Here is a 16,586-nt window from a genome sequence, read left to right as displayed (position 1 = left end):
GATATTCAGATGGGAGCTAAGTGGTCTTGTAGTAGCTCTCTGCAAATGAGATTTAACTGCCTATCAATTGGTTACCTTCGCCTCTGTTTAGTGTCCTATTGTTGCTGTGCCAACTTGTTACAAGGGTAGTGACTTCAAACAATCTGAATTTATTGTCTTACAGTTCTGGGTTTGGAAGGTCTGCATTCCAGGTTCTAGAGCAGAGTTTGTTTCCTGGCCTCTCTAGCTTTTAGAGGCCGCCTGCGTCCCTTGGCTCATGGCTCCACCTCCTGTCTTCAAAGCTTTGAGTGTAGCATATTAAAATCTTCAGATCTCTCTCTCTCTCTCTTTCTTTAAATATCTCTCTTTTGCCTAACCAGGCGGTGGCACAGTGAATAGAGCATCGGACTGGGACACAGAGGACCCAGGTTCAAGACCTCGAGGTCACCCCCTTGAGTATGGGCTCATCTGGTTTGAGCAAAAGCTCATCAGCTTGGACCCAAGGTCGCTGGCTTGAGCAAGGGGTTACTTGGTCTTCTGTAGCCCCACAGTCAAAGCACATGAGAAAGCAATCAATGAACAACTAAGGTGTCACAATGCAAAACTAATGATTGATGCTTCTCATCTCTCTTCGTTCCTGTCTGTCTGTCCCTAACTATCCCTCTCTCTGACTCTCTTTCTGTCTCTGTAAAAAAAAAAATCTGTCTCTCTTTTCCCTCCCTCCCTCCCTCTGTCCCTCCTGCCTTTGTCTTATAGGATTCGGTGATTACACCAAGCCCACCCAAATAATCCAGGATAAACTCCCCATCTCAAGGTCCTTAATCACATCTGTAATGTCCCTTCTGCCATATAAGATGGACATATTCAGAGGGTTGGCATCAGGGTGTAGGTATTTGAGGGAACATTCTGTCTACCACACCCTCCTAGGCAGGACCCAGGGAGGCTTCCCTCTGAGCTCCAGGAGGCTCGGGGCAGCCTCCGCTGAGCCTTGAGGAGCTCTGCTGAAGGCCGCCTGAAGACCAAGATACTTGGTGGTGACAAGAATGGAGGGAAAAAGCTATCTGGGCTGGCTCTTGAGCACCAAATGTCCTATCTCCTTGCCTCTTGGAGCTAAAATACAACGCAGATGCCCAGGCAGAGGCCCAGTCACACTCTCAAACATCACCCCCAGGACCCCCACACCTGCCTCCACCCTTCCCTTCTCACCCCCCACACTCCTGCCCCCTTCCCACACACCGCAGCTCAGCAGCCCGGGGGAGTTTGGCTTTGGGGTCATGCAGACTGAGCTTGCGTCTTTGTGAAGACTCTGAGCCTGTTTTCTCAGCTATAGGAGAGAAATGGTGATGGCTCTCTTTCCGGGTTTGGGGGAATTAGACTACAGATAGGAGTGAACCTCAACCAATTAAATCCTCATAACTGGTAGCAAAGGTTGGGATTCTAGGTCCCTGTTCCCAACATCTAGGTCCCTGTGTGAGCTTAGGCAGTCACTTCACCAGTTTGGTTCTTGGTTTCTTTACCTGTAAAACGGGTAGAAGCAACTTAAGTGGCTCCAGTGAGCACTGGAAGAGGCCCTGGTGAGAAATGGGGGGAGGCTCATTAGTCCTGGTACTGTGTCCAAGCTCCCAGGAGGAGACACTTTTCCAGAGTGTAGTTCCTAGAACCACTGGACTCCCAGAGACTGAGCTCCCGGGCAAAGACGGAGCAGGACCGTCCCAGCCACTGGACCTCACTTCCCCACACTCCAAGTGGCTTCTGTGAGGTGAACAGCTGTCCCCACAAAGTGGCATCTCTGGGGTACAAAGAGCAATGAAGAGGGCAGGGAACACTGACTCATTGTTCCTGGGGCTGAGTGGCAGTCAGCTTCTCTTATGGGGCCCTTAGGAATAATCAACTTGAAGGAGGGGAGGGGTCACGGACTGGGGGCAGGACACCTGGAGCTCTGAGACCCAGGGTATGCCCCGTTTAGTGCCTCATAGCACAATCCTCCTGGGAAGGACGGCTCCCCGTGCCAGAGATCCGGTTATTGACAGCCCCCCACGTAGGTCCTGCTGTGGGTCTGGGCAGCATCTGGGGCTCAGAAAGGTGATTAAATGACCAGCCTTGGATCTGAACCCTGGCCTGCCCGATGCCACAGTCTGCAGCCTTTCAGGGTGCCCAGGTGCCGAGAGGCAGATGAACAGATACCAGAAAGGAAGGTGTGGCCAGAAAAGCACTGCCTGTGACTGGTCCAATGCCAGGGGCCTGGGCACAATGACTTCTGCAGCCAGAGAGTTCTAGAGTTCCCAGCAGCCCCTGCTTTTCAGAGCAACTCGCTTCTAAAGGGAGGGTGATGACTCAGGAGAACCGCAGCTGGGGTTAGACATGAGAGCCTCGTAATGATGGTGATTAAAAATTAACGCCACTGTTTGTGTAGCGACTTACGCACCCACTTTGCAGCCATGAATTAATCAATGAAAACATAGTGTTGGGGATACGCTCCCAGGCACAGAAGAGTGAACTGTGAGGTTCCAGAGGAGATGCCCCAGAGCCCTTCTCCAGGGCATTGCCAGGACAGTGCGGGGCTGGTCCGCTCGAGCCCGTGAGGTGGCAATAGAAACAGGCTGGGGGACACTCCCCTGATCTGAGTGAGACAGAGGGCTTGCAAGGTGGGAAACCCAGGTCAGACTCCCTGTTGACATTCGTTAGCTGTGGGACCTTGGCAGCCAGCCACCTGTTCTGTATGTCCATTTGCTTATCTATAAGGGGGTGAGGTCTTCCGAAATTGAGTTTCTGAGTGGGACGATGTATTAGTTTCCTGAGGCTGCCGTGAAAAATGATCACAAAGGTGGTGGCTTAAGACAACAGGAATCTGTTTTTTCATAGTTCTGGAGGCCGAAAGTCTGAGAGCAAGGCGCTGGCAAGGTTGGCTCCTTCCAGAACGTCTGAGGGAGATGCGAGCCCAGACGTCCCTCCTGGCTCCCTGCGATGGCCAGCCTTCCTTGGCACTCGTGGGCACTGGCTGCCCCGCTCTCGTCCTCTGTCTGACAGGGTCTTCTTCCCTAGGCCTCTTCTGCCTTTGCGTGTCTCCAGTCTCCCTCTTCTTTCTTATAAGAACACCAGTCCTTTTGTCTGGGACTCATCCTAATTCCAGGATGATCTCACCTCAAGATCCTTAATTACATCTGCAAAGACCCAATTGCCAAATAAGGTCACATTCACAGGGACCAGGGGTTAGGACTTGGACTATCTTTTTTTTTGGAGTGTGTGAGGGGGGATTCAACCCACTACAGAAGGTATTTTGGAGAATAAAAACCGTGAATGCTATGTGCTGTCATTTTTCTGATGAGGTCTTGGGAGGAAGGGCGCGCATCTACGCGGCATCCCTCCTGTACCTTGTTCAGGCCAGGCACATGAAGGTGGGACGGGAGTCCAGGTGGGGGGCGGGACCTGGACCGGAAGAGGCGGGGCTGCTGGGGCCGATGGACAGAGGTCTCCGCCGGAGCTTCCTTCCTCCTCGGTCCTCACGATGAACTCTGCAGCCCTCAGCAGGCTGGGAGGTCCTCTGGCTCTATCTCCAGTTCTTTCTTAGTAGTTTTCACCTCCTAAGCAGCCTGCTGCCTGTCTTTTCTCCACAAGTCTTCCCCAGGGAGCTGTGTGTTGCTCTTCTAGTTTTTCCTGGGCCCTCCCCTGGTTTCCCTCATGATAAAAACCAAGTCGTAAAAGACACTTCGAGCTCAGGCCCTACTTACTTTTCCAATCTTGTCACCTGTCCCTCCCCGTCTCAAAACCCATGCTTCCACCAAACCAAACCCTTGACCGGCCCTCAACCTGCCATGTTGCTTCAAGGCCCAGGGCCTTTGTGCAGATGGCCCCTCTTCTGGAATATTCTCCCCATCATCCCGGAGAGCCCTCCCTGCCCCCCCCCCCCTGCTTGGTAGGCTCTCCCCTTACCATTCTCACTGTGCTGGTGAACGTGCGCCCACTGGACTGGGCCGTCCCTGAAGTACAGGGACACAGTCCTTTGTTTGGGGTCCCCAGTCCCTAGTGTGGAGAGGCTCCTCAGATGTTTATAGAAGGAAAACGCCCAGAGACGTGTACTTGAATTCCATTGCTACAACCTCCCCAACCATGTGCCCTTGGGTTTGCTGGGCCTGGGTTTCATCGTTTGCCTGGTGGCCCTGCCAGGTTGGTGTGGGTCTGAAACGAGCCTGTGCTGACAGAGGAATATGTTCTTGGACTGATCAGGGCACATGCATCGGGCCAAGAGAAGCCAGGGCATCTAGCCCAGGGACCCCCTTCCCCACCCATGGCACCTTCCTAGGAACTGGTTGCAGGTAGGCCCAAGTTTCTGGGAACTCTTGCATCCCCTCCCTGCCCATCTGGGTCTCTTCTTGGCTCCAGGTTCTCTCCAACTATTTTCTCTTCTGATCCAGAGTTCAAAAGAACAACACATCTAGAGCCACAGCTCCTCCAGGGAGACAAAACCCAGCAGGCTCATTCTTGTTGGCCCAGCTGGGGACCTGCAGGGCCTGGCCCACCTCTCCCAGCGGGTCGGGGAAGGACGGCATTTGGGTTCTGTAGGCATCAGCTCCAGTGCGACTCTGGAAAACACCAGCTCCAGCTGAGCAAAGGCCAATTAGGGGCTCAGAGCCGGGGGAGGGAGAGGGGGACGCTTGCCCCAGTTAGAGCCCTACAAAGCTCCTTTGAAAGCATTTTCAGATGTCTCCAGGCCCCCCGGGGGGCGGGTAATAATAATAAAACAACATTTGCATAGAGATTTCGTTTACAAAGCACTTTCTCAGGGGCGGGGAAGCGCTGGGATGGCTCCGTAGAATCCTGGCGGGGAGGCCGCGGCCTCGGGTCGGTTCCACCCCCAGCCCAGCGTGCGATTGTGCGCGGAGTAAACAAAGCGCCATTCATCCAGCTATTTCCGATTCCTCTGGGTTTCAGTCTCTCTTCCCTCTCTCCCAGGAAGAGCTCACTTGGGGCTTGTCACTCAGGCCAGAAAAGGGGTGTCAGGAGCCCCAGAGGGAGGGGTTGGCTGGGGCCCCGATTGGAGGGAAGAGGGAGGTGGGGTGAGGGGGGGACGGCGGCTCCATCCTTCTGCACCCCGCCCCGCCCCCACACCCTCTGGCTCCCAAGCGCCGGCGAATCACAACAGCCTGGCCCTGGTTGGTTTGTGCAAGTTCTCTTGCTAACCTGGTTTGTGTCCTCATGTTGAAAGTATGAGCGCAGGTTTGGTAACGTCCGTGCATATGCGGTGTGTGGGTTTGGGAACGAACAGAGATAAGCCACATGTGGGCCTCTGCTCATTCCTCCCCAACAGCCTGCGTCGGGACGGGACTGACTTGCTTATACAGTGTAGGGGTGCAGGGCCCTGGGGCGGCCACACCTGCATTGGTGGGAGTGGGCAGACAGCTGGGCCCCACTCCTATGCAGCTGGGCCCAGCGTGTAGCCTGGCAGTCACCTAGACCCTGGCGTCAGACCCTTGGCCCTTGAAGGGCCTCCTGGAGCTATATAGGATCCACCTGCAGGGCCTTGAGCAGCTGTTAGTAGCCCCAGCAGGAGAGGGAAGATGGAAGAAGTCGTTGCGGGGCTGGGGAGGCTCACTTTCACCCTGGAGGAGGACGTAGAGATGCAAAAGGGCACAGGAGTCCTGCCTTTCCAGGGCATGAATAGTGAGTAGGAAGGGTGCCAGCCATTCCTCTGGGAGCCCTCCCTCCCCCAGACCGCTCTGCTCAGCATCCTGATGGGGCAGCCCCATCCCTCTGCTGCTCACCAGGGAGACTGAGGCCCAGTTTAGCCCTCTAATCTCAGGGCCTCGGGCCTCCCCTCCTACAGCTTGGGCAGCATTCCAGGAAAATAGGGCTGCCTTCCAGACAGCCCATTTTGCAGACTGAGAAAAGAGAGAAGGCGAATCAAGAAAAGCCAGGAAAACCATGCTGCCCCCCCCCAGGCTGGCCTTGGGCCCCCCTCGACCTCTGTTGCAGAGTTGGGCGGCTTAGGTGGTGAGGTCTGAAGGCTGGTTCCAGAGGCCAGCATCCAAAGGCAGCACTTGAGAAGGGTTCTGGGGGACTTGCCAGTGGGGTAGAGGACCTCTGTGGAAGCTTCCTCCTCTCTCTCCATCTCCCCCTTCCAGAGTCGGGCTCAGCGGTGTGTGACTTCTTCCCTAAAGGGCTCTGTGAGAAAGGTAGGCAGGCAGGTGGGCCTGGGGTGACTGTCTTACCCACACGGGGCTCAACTCAGCCTAGAATAAATAGGGTGTTGAGTTTGCACATGGGGAGGGGAAGTTGGGATGGGGCAGAATTTTAATAAGTAGGCAGTGGGCAAGTGGGTGAGTTGACCAAGAAGCAGGCCCCCAAGGATTTCCGACTCGGTAGCATTGGTTAGGGCGGCCAGAGCTGCCTGGAAGGGGGCAGTCCTTCTTTCTGCCTTGCTGGGGATGGTATTATTAGTGGGTTTCAGCCCACGGGCCCCAGGAAAACGCTGCCTCTTTATTTTTCCCAGCTGGGAGAGTGGCATTCTTCCTCCACCCTTGTCCTCTGAATCAGTGCGGGGCTCACTCAGCTGTTCCGTCCATTCCCTCTGCCCCAAGGGAGCTCAGGCGCAGTCTCTGAAATGCTACCAACAAGCACTCCTATTTCCCCTCCACCCTGATTTGGATCAAGCAGTAGCTCCTCTCCCCAAAGGGCCTGTCTCAAATACAGGAGTTCTCAGCTTTTCTTCTGACTCAGGAACCATTCACAAGCTCTTCCTATAAAAATACACGGTTGCCCAAAAAAAAAAAAAGTCTGGCCTCCAAGGTGACGGTTCCCCTCTAGGCAGAGGTTATGAACTCCTGCCAGTGTGAGTGAGTTTTGGATCTGCTTTCAGGATCAAGTGAGTCTGTTTTGGGGAAGCTGGGAGGCAGGAGGGGCCCAGGCAGGGAGGGCCTGGAGCCATTTTGCCATGTGCTTCCTTTGTCTTTGGGTCAGCCTGGGAGATGGGGTGAGAAAGGACAGGCTCACTGATCGCTGATGGCTTTGTGAAGCCAGGAGTAAGTGATGCCTCCTTGGGTCCTGTGTCCTCAGCTTGGCCCATCCAGTCTCTAGAGCACTGTTTCACAGGGATACACTTTTGCAAAGAAATAAAACTTTTTGCGGAAGGTCAGATTCAAGCAAGTCCATGGCCAGGGGTGGAGGTTAAGGCAATTTATAAAGACCCCCCCATCGCAAATGTTATCAGATGCATGAGACCAGCCCCGCTTAGAAACTTGGGAACTGGGGTGTCGTTCCTGCTGAGGGCAACGTGACGTTGATAAGAGTTAAATGATCACATTCCCATTTCCTTCTAAATCTTTACAGAGTTGCTCATTGCATTAGACTCCTGGAATCAGGAAGCATAACTTTTTTTTTTTTAAAGACTTGAATTCAATAGGCCCTTAATGAGCACTGGCTGCGTCATGGAAGTGGTGGTGGGGGAAGCATGTCTAGGGCTGGAAGTCATGGCTGTGCTCTCTGGTAGGAGCCCCCCCCCGGTAAGCCTGGGGGAGAGAGGGCTGTAGGCTGCTTCCAGGGGTGTCCTAACAGCCTGGGGGCTTGCTGGAGTTGCACAGCAGCACCACGCCAGGCAGAGAGGAAAGTTCCGGCAAAGGTGAGGTCGTGGGAGCAGCCACCTGTTCAGACAACAGCAGGGCATCCGTGTTTTCTCTGGCCCCCAGGTCTAGCCACCACCAGGGGCCAGGAGACAGGATGGAAGGAGGGCAGCTGGGGCCCAGGGATGAGAGCGTCCAGGCTGTGACTAGGTGGGGGTGCCCCCATCTCGGTGCTCTGGTCCCCAGGCAAGTTATGCCCGTTCCGGCACACCCGCGGGGGGAAGACTGTGGTGTGTAAGCACTGGCTCCGGGGCCTGTGCAAGAAAAGCGACCAGTGCAAGTTCCTGCACCAGTACGATGTCACCCGGATGCCCAAGTGTTACTTCTACTCCAAGTTCGGTAATGTTCCTGCTGGGCTCCAGACCTTTCCCTTGGAGGGAGGCAGTGTGGGCTGTGGGATGGGATGTTTGGGAGGGACGCCCACAGGGTGCCTTACATGTGTCAGGTGGCAGACCAGGCCTGTCTAAGCCTCTCCAATGCTCTAGAGAAGGTGGAACTGAACCCTGGTCCCTGTTTATCTGCCCGCTCCAGGCTCAGGCACATACCGTTTACCCCAAAGGTAGCAGAGGGTGCAGTTGGAATCAAAGGCTGAATTGTTTCCCTGCCCAGTCCTGGCTAAGTCACACACCCAGACTGACCATCTGGAAATAACCTCGAATGGGTCATCTCTGTCTGGGGTTTGGGACGGGGACGGAGGTCCAGGCCAGTGGTCCCAAACAGCAGGCTCATGGGGACCACTTTCCTGATGCTGGTCATTCTCACAAAGCAGCTGTCCCATTGACCTGCACCATCATCTGATCTTCCAACTGTGTTGCCATTTTAAACTCTTATTTTAGAAGAAAACTTGACATTGCTTCCACAAATGGACAACTAGCATCACTTACTGGCAATAAAACATAACTGTAAACAAATAACCATGAGGTTCAGAACTATAACCCCTAGAATTATCTTGTGTGGTCAGGTCTGGGCCAGCATTTCACCTCCATTTGATCTCCAGACGTTCTTTTGTCACCCAAGGGGCACAGAGCGGGGAGCCGCCACCACTTCCTGCCCCATTTAAGCAAGGAATCTGTGGGTGTGTTTCTGCCTCATCTTTGTCCATAGAATTCTACAGCTCAGTGCTTTTCCGAACTGGAAGGAGCCTGAAGGATTGTCTAGTCCAGTGGTTTTCAAATTGTGTTCTGAAAAGAGTAGTGACCTGGAAGGAGAGAGAGAGAGAGAGAGAGAGAGAGAGAGAGAGAGAGAGCAGGGACAGTCTCCAGGGACGCCTCCGGCAGAGGTGGCTTGGCTTGGAAACTGAGCCCGCACTGGGACAGGTGGTCTTCATCAGTGGGAGGCGGGGGAGCTGGCTATCTGGGACTAATGCAGAGCACCCCTGGGTCAGCAAGAGCTCCTTCCAGGCCAGAATCGGTGTCCTGCCTGCCCCTTGGAGCTGAGAGCTGTGGCAGTGTCTGAGGGCTGCCCACACGGGTTTGTGGAGGGAAAGGACAGAGAGTATCTGAGTCATTTACCCCTGGATTGGTTTTCTTTTGGAGATACCGTGCTGGGCATGAATACAGGAATAGGGCCAGGTCCCCTCCTTCTGCCCTCCAAGAACTCCCATTCTGAAGGGCAGACAGGTATATCAATTGATTACAATACGTAAGGTATGTTTTGGCTGTTAGAGTGAATGAACAAATATCTGTTTCTAATCTCATACTGAAGTAATTATCATTCTTATTGAAAGAAAATTGTTTTATCTTAAAATATATTGTTGGGGAGTGCAGAAGTGGGAGGGGGCAGTAGAAAAGCGCGAGGGAGTCTGCAGTCTTTGGCCCCTGCTCCTGGCTGTGTCCATCCCAAAGGTACCCGGGGTATCTCTGGAGGGTGAGGTGAGGGCGCCACCTGCTGGCCGCAAGAAGAATGCAGAAACGTGCATCCAGGGCAGAAAGGCTACACCAGCGCATAGGATGACTTCCCATGGTCTCCATTTATGAAGTGTTCACCAGCCCCAGGGTGGGGGTCACTTAGATTCCATTAGAAAGCTCAAGCCCTACATCAACTGCACGCTGGTGATGACCAAGCGAACCCCTTGTCAATGTGAGGAAACCCTGTGGAAATGGACATGACATCTCCCCTCTCTGATCCCTGGTGTTTTTGCTTCTGAAATGGGAGGTCTGGACCGTGGTTTAGAGCTCCTAGGAATCAGCAGTGCTCTTCTTCAGGTGAGCCCTTGGCTTGCAGAAGCCCAATGTACAAAACAGATCTCTTTGGAGCAGTTTGAAAACCACCATCATAGACACTATGGGGTTCCTTTCGGCTCTAAAAGGCTGAGTTGTGGACATTTAAGGGGGGGTGAGAATGGAAACACCAATTCCCAGCTTGATGGTGGTAGGAAATGGACTGAATCTCCCCCATGCTGTTGTCAGAGCCCCTGGGTCCTGAGAGACATCTAAGAGGGTTCTCACGGCAAGTCTAGAATGGTCTGTGCAGACAGTGCTGGCTCCTTCTAGAAGCCCTGGGTCTTGCTCTCTACAGCAACCACAGGTGTTCTCTCCGTGGCATCTCTGCATCCCGGTGAGGCTCTGAAGCAGGGCTCTGCTCTTCTTGGTGATTTCACTGAGAAGAGCTACTCCCCAGGCTCTGAAGGCGGGGTCGGTTTCATGGCAGGGAGTAAGAGCGGGCTTTTAGTCACAGCGCATGGCAACATCTCTATTCGGTGTCTTGTGTCTTCTTGGGTCTTAAGCTGCCAGCCCTGGGTCCTCCGTTTCCCTGTCTTTCCTGGTTCCTTCCTCCCTGATGGTGTCTAATGCCTTCAGTTTCTGTTCCCCCTCCTTGGTCTCTAGCCCTGCCCCAGCTCCTCCAAATGTGTACATTCACCCCAAGCCCTGCTTAGCAAATATTATTGAGGGTCCACCCTTCTTAGATTGCAGGAAGGATGAGAAATACTTGACTCTCCTCAAAAGCTGCTGGCGACCAGAAGGAAAGCAAGTGGCTTCTATTTGAAGGGGCGAGGTCAGTTCTGTGTGGGGAGGGCAGAAGTGACCATGAAGATGAACCTCTTAATATAGAGAATGCTGGGGTTTTCAGGCGATTGCAGCAACAAGGATTGCTCCTTTCTTCACACAAAGGCAGCTTCCAAGACCCAGAGCTGTCCTTGGTATGACCAAGGTTTCTGCAAAGATGGTGAGGCCCCAACAGAGAGGGGGGTTAGGGGGTGTGGGTGACCAGAACAGGCAGTCCCCCCCCCACAGGGAGGCTGCAAACTGCTGGTGAGGCTCTGTGGGGGTGAGGTCTGGCCCTGAGTTGAAGCCCCATAGAAGTCCTTTCCACAGTTCTCACTCTCGTTCCCGTGGGAAAACCCTTCTTGACACTATGCAGCCTGGTGTGGGCATGGTGGGCTTCTTGAAACAGGCTTACTTGGGTTCACATCCCGATGGCTTCAGGATCTATCAGCTGTGTGAGCTTGTGGAAAGGAAAACACCTCCCCGCTAGGGCCGCTGGGCCGCTCAGATGTAGGGACCCGGGACCCACGGGGGGCCCTTGCCAAAGGTCTGGTCCATAGGGGGTGGTTCCAGGGAGGGGTGCTGGAGGAGGGCAGGGAGATGTGGGGTTAGCCTTGCCTCGGAGTATCTCCTGTGGCTCAACAAATACAAGGTGGCAGTTACGGTCCGCATCTACGTAAGTCCTTCAAGACAGAGCGTGTTAGGGACACTTCCCACCCTGCGCATTCCAAGGTCCCTTTCCTGACTCCAGCACATGGCTACGGGCACTATGGAGAGTTGAGGGGCCTTTACACACCCAGAGAAGTGGTGAGCCCATGACCATCCGGACCCTTCCCAGGGAGCTTGGTCATGCTGCCCCCCTGCCCCCACCCCGCTTCGCTAATGCAGATCCTTCTGGCTGGTTTCTTGCTGCCCAGCAGGTCCCCTGTGTAAATACCGCCATGTCCACAGGACGATGTGCGGTAACTACTTCGTTGGCTTCTGCCCCGAGAGACCCGAGTGCCAATATGCACAGTAAGTATCATCCCCCTGAGTGCAGGGCCCACCCTCTCTCTGGCTTCCAGATCTAGATCCTTCCATGGCTTCAAGGCCCGAGGCGGGAGATGGAGTGCCCGGCAGCGTCCGGCATCTGCCGCCCGGTTCTGCTGCCTTGCTCCCCTGGCCCCTCTCCCCTCACCCCTGCAGTGCCTTCGGGGGGGGGGGCATTGTGCTCCAAGCCATGCTGCTCATGGAGGTTTGTGCTGGGGATGGGCACGTAGCTCCTCACGAACTGTTGTAGAAATAGAGTAGAAACATTTAACACCCAAACCTGCAGTTCTCACTCCCCGCACAGGTTCCGGCTCCTTCCTGGGCCTCTGGGACGTGAAATCCGCGCAGCTCAGAGAGCAGGTGAGGAGCGGGTTAGAGAGTCCCACTGTAATTGTCTGTCTCTGCTTCCTCAGTCCCAAGATGATTCTTTTATTCAACCCAAGTGATATGAAGGTGAGTGCAGGCAGGAAGGGGCGACGTGTCTCCCGCCACTTACTGCATGCATTTCCTGGGGAGCTCGGAGTCCTGACCCTGCACTGGCCCAGCTGCCCTCACTCGCACACCATCAGCTCAGTGTTCCAGTCCTGGGAAAGGCACAGCCGTGTGGTGGTTGCTCCTTGACCCCCTCCGACCTCTATAAGCTCTGCTGATTCAGGTAGGATTTCAGCTCTCAGCACCACCACCGCCCCGTGAGGCCCCCCTTCTCCTTAGCTGGATAACACCCACGTGGTTTTGTTAAAGAACATGGATCTAGCCCAGGACTCATGGTCCAAAATTGTTATTGTGAATCAGGGCCACCCTGCTGTGTGGGGCCCTTGTGGGAACAGAACTCATCCTGCGGATACCAGGCACTGATGACAGCCCCCAGCAGGGTCAGCACTCTGCGGCCTGTGGGCCACATCTGCCGCCTGCCCCGCCTGTTTCTGTAGGGCCTGAGACCGAAGAACGAAGAACGATTGCTGCTGCTCTCATTAATTAGGTGTCAATTAGCAGAGGGTCCAGGCCAGGCTGGGATGGCAATGGCATGGGAGAAGGGCGACACCTGCTGATTCCGAGTGGCATTTCCACTAGAAAGTGGGAAGCAACCCTCAATGACCCGGGGATTCATAAGCCCATTTTTTACCTTCATCAGAAGCTTTGCTTTCGGCAATTAGAATGGTACATATATAGGCATTTCAAAATCTGGCTTGTGCCTGAATGCCTGGCCTGAGCCCCTGCCCTTGGTGGAATGTTGCCATGATGTGCAGAAGGAATGGCTGCGGGAGGTCTTGGCTTCTTCACACGGTCCCTGTATCTGCAGCCCAGCCGGCCACGGGAGTCAGCGCCTCCTGCTTCTACCTGGGGACTCTGCAAACCCCCTTTCCCGATGGCTGCTCGTCCCGCCTCCGATGCGGCCCCAGAAGCAGCTGGTGTCCTGCCGCCTGGGGCTCAGGGCGCAGGAGCAGGGCCTGTGCTGCAGGGTGAGTAGGGCTGAGGGAGGGGCCCGGGCTGTTTTCTGTTGACGGCTGGAGAGCGGGGCGATTAGCTGCTGCAGGATGTGTGACTCCCTTCCCACCACAGAGAACTGCACGGGGGTGCAGGAGTGTGAATTAAGGGAATGAGGGAATACTGGTAAACTACATTAGGACTGGTAAGTCTCACCAACCTCATCTTGTTTTTATCTCCCGCCAGACAAGTTTCTTTAAAAAGCTAATAAGGTAAATATCTTTCATATCTTATTTTGCTGCCTACTGATTTTCTGGAGTTATTTATATATGATATAATGTCCATAAGATGTGGGGGGCAGAAGTCAGAAGTGGGGGAATGTAGCACCTTGGGTAACTTTTTCTCTTTCAGTGTCAAAAAATGGGCCACTATACCTTTAACTGCAGTTAATACTGAACGGGTAAGAGCTATGAAAATGTAACCCCTGGCCTGTCTGGGGGATTGAGGACCTGCCAGTCCCAACGTCCCTTTGAGCCCACTGTTGTCCTAAACGGGATGAGATGTGGAGTAGCCTGTGCATTTTGGTTTATTTCCTCTTACCCTATAGGTGAACGGGTACTAAAAATACAACAGGATTGGAGGCAGACTGTCTGGCAGGATGAGCTTTCCATAAAACGGGGGAGCAAGATGTGTGTAAAACCCAAAGCTCGTGTGTACAGGAAAGTACTCTACTCTGCTCAGCTCCTGTGCGCCCAGAGAAGTTGGGGCTGCACCTGGCAATTCCTGTGCGGACGGCCTCAACTGCTGCCGCAACCTGGTGATTAAATCGAGTGGTGTTCTTGAGCATGACAGCTGCGTCCCTGTGTGGCTTGTGTTTAAGGTTACACTCTGTGCGTGCCTGGTACGGGGTTACAGGGAGCTAGCTGGCACACACAAGGCTGTTCCTGAGGGGCAGGACAAGATGTGGACACTTAAGGCTGTACAGTCTATGCCACTGCAGCAGTCGACGCTGGGGCGAAATTCCCCCCATGGGGAGAGGAATAGGGCGCTAAGCAGTTGTCTTTTGGAGAAAGAGCTACAATATAAGGTGTGGGCAGGACTAGCCCCCTACCTTTGGCAGGTGGAGACAGCTCCCTACCTGCCAGAGCTGGAGGGTGGGGGGTGAGGCAGCCTGAAAGGAGACAGGTTTGGGGAGAGGGTCCAAATGCCAGCTCCCCCAAGGGCTGCTCTGACAAATACCATATAGCCACATAGGCGCATTACTCACCCTCCTGCCTCCGCTTCCCCGTTCTGAAAAATGTGCTGAACAGCATCTGCATCACAGGGCGGGCATGAGGACAAGAAGGAGAGCACGCACGGAAAGAAGTCTGCGTTGCACTCGGCTTTGACAGAGTGAGCTCCCAGGCGGAGGCTGGACTTTGGGGGACTGTGCTGGGTGTCTCCTGCTTGGTTCAAGTTTAGAACCCGAACATATCTAAACATAATATAATGCTGCTGGCAGTTTTAAAAGAGATGCTATTTTAATTCCTACTGTCAGACCTTGCTGGAGTTAGTATGTGCGAGACTTCTAATCTCACCAAATCTCTGTAAAGTAGGACTTGACAGTCCAGACCGAGGGGGCTCCAGGAAGGGAGGTGACTTGCCTGAGGACACAGGTGAAGGTCTGAAAGAGGCAACTAATCAGAACAGAGGACGTTTTTATTTACAGAAGACCTGTTATGAAGAATGGTGGCAGTGTGCTGCAGGCACGTGGCGTGGGAGGTGTGGAGAGTAACTAGGACGGTCAGGAGAAAAAGGACTGGTCAGGACAGCGATAGCAGACAGGGTTTCCCACGGAGTGTAAAACACCCCACTGATAATACAACAAAAGGGTTTCATTTTCAAATTTTAATGTGTTAGAGAAAAGTACTTTACCCAGAATACTCAATATTCCCAATATTAAGTTAGGATTGAGAATTCAACTCAAGTGGACACCACCAGGATAATCCACCTTATACAGACCATGTGGGTTGCCACCGGGGTTTAGGCATGCTGGTGAATACTTGTGACCTTCTGTCACAGAACCCTCCTGAAAGTCTCAAGGCTGCAGAGGGGCCCAGGCACCGCCATCTGCAGGATGGGTGGGAAGGTGGAGATGGATTACTTGTGTGGACTCAGGCTGGATTTCGATGCGAGTTGCTGGAAGATTTAGTTCAGAAGCCACGCTGCTGCTCTGGAGGCCAAACCTAAGTGCTGTTGCTCACCTAGGAAGCTCTCTCCCACTCCACGGAAGACGTGGAGCAGGATTTTAAGACACAAAATTAAGGAGGCCGTTTAAAGTGGCAGATCACATCAAGAGCATTCTTCCTCTTCTCTTGACTCGGGGAAGGTCGGTCCCCGACTCCTACTGAAATGAAAGCACGCCGGCTCCTGCACACGCCAGCCCACTACCTGCAGCTCCAGTTGTGAAGACGCTCGTCCTGGATGGAGGCTTTTACCTGCCAGCTCACATGATTATTAGCACTGCTGTGGAATGAACTTTCCTTGTTGGGGCATTTGTAAGTGAGAACAGCGAATGTGTCCTCACAAGGCAAGTCTACATCAGTACTGCAAAGCAGAGCTTTGAGGCATACTCCTTGATTATGAGAAGTTTGTTGAGATCTGAATCAAGGAAAAAATGGTTATCAACTGACTGCTGCAACTCTCTTACACTATTTTGAACAGGACGAAGACATCCTTACAGGACTTGCTGAAAGGTTAAGTGTTTTCCTGCTTCAGACAGCAGCAATGAGTAGACAGGGGACTCCTTCCCTCTGCTACCTGAACACTAGCAAGTAACCCAGAATTGGGAGATTCTGCCGGTGGCTCCTTCAGTCACTTGCATCCTTTTATTTAACAATTGATGCCCTGTATCTAATTCAAAGAAATCAGTTGCGAACTGCCCTTTCCTACCAGTCAGTTAGGATTCTCGGTACTGACCGTGTCAAACTAAAAACCCTCCACTGACGGAGAATCCCACCTTGGTCTGAAAGTTGCCAAGACAAAGAAGACAGCCTTTAGGACTGATGGGTCATTAAGCAGTTCCTCTTCCTTGGTAAGTAAATTATTTCCAGGGATGTAAAGAACTTCCTGTGACCTAGCTAACTTAAACCTTTTCATTGTTTTCTGATTATGACAAGTGACATTAGTTTCTAAGTGATAAAAATGTTCTAGATAAAAATCTTGGGGGCCAGTAGCTATCCTAGTGCCACCACGGTACTCATGTGTTGTGGGTAGTTCGGGGGACACTAGGGCACTAAGGGACCAAGTCAAGAAAGGCTTCTGCTCTACTGTTTCTTAACTCCATAAATGATTCAGAGCAGCACCCATCTTTAACACTCCCACACGGAGACCGTGAGGTGTCATATTCCTGGGAGGGGGTCAGCACAGTTTGCTGTCAAGGGTCAGATAGTAAGTGCCTGCAGGTTTGTGGGCCATCTGGTTTCTGTTGTCATTACTCCACCCCACCAGTCAGGAGAGCAGGCCCAGACCACATGAGCAGGGCTGGGAGGAAAACAGCCAGTGGGCTGTGGGCCTC

The 16,586-nt window shown here is 53.4% G+C and overlaps 1 protein-coding gene across 1 annotated transcript; it reads left to right on the top strand.

Annotated features, from left to right (window-relative positions):
- The first annotated feature begins 5,534 nt into the window (after nucleotides 1-5,534).
- CPSF4L (cleavage and polyadenylation specific factor 4 like) lies at nucleotides 5,535-13,652 on the top strand. The gene is made up of 8 exons (XM_066386586.1): nucleotides 5,535-5,637; nucleotides 6,099-6,149; nucleotides 7,779-7,931; nucleotides 10,662-10,757; nucleotides 11,497-11,590; nucleotides 12,019-12,198; nucleotides 12,906-13,065; nucleotides 13,638-13,652. Exons 1-8 carry the CDS (start codon nucleotides 5,535-5,537, stop codon nucleotides 13,650-13,652), a joined length of 852 nt encoding a protein of 283 aa, XP_066242683.1.
- The last annotated feature ends 2,934 nt before the right edge of the window (nucleotides 13,653-16,586 follow it).

This window comes from Saccopteryx leptura, chromosome 5 (assembly GCF_036850995.1).
Source record: "Saccopteryx leptura isolate mSacLep1 chromosome 5, mSacLep1_pri_phased_curated, whole genome shotgun sequence".
In the NCBI taxonomy this organism is placed as follows: domain Eukaryota; kingdom Metazoa; phylum Chordata; class Mammalia; order Chiroptera; family Emballonuridae; genus Saccopteryx; species Saccopteryx leptura.
The sequence above is the reverse complement of the archived record's forward strand: the minus strand, read 5'-3'. Positions and strand labels throughout refer to the sequence as shown.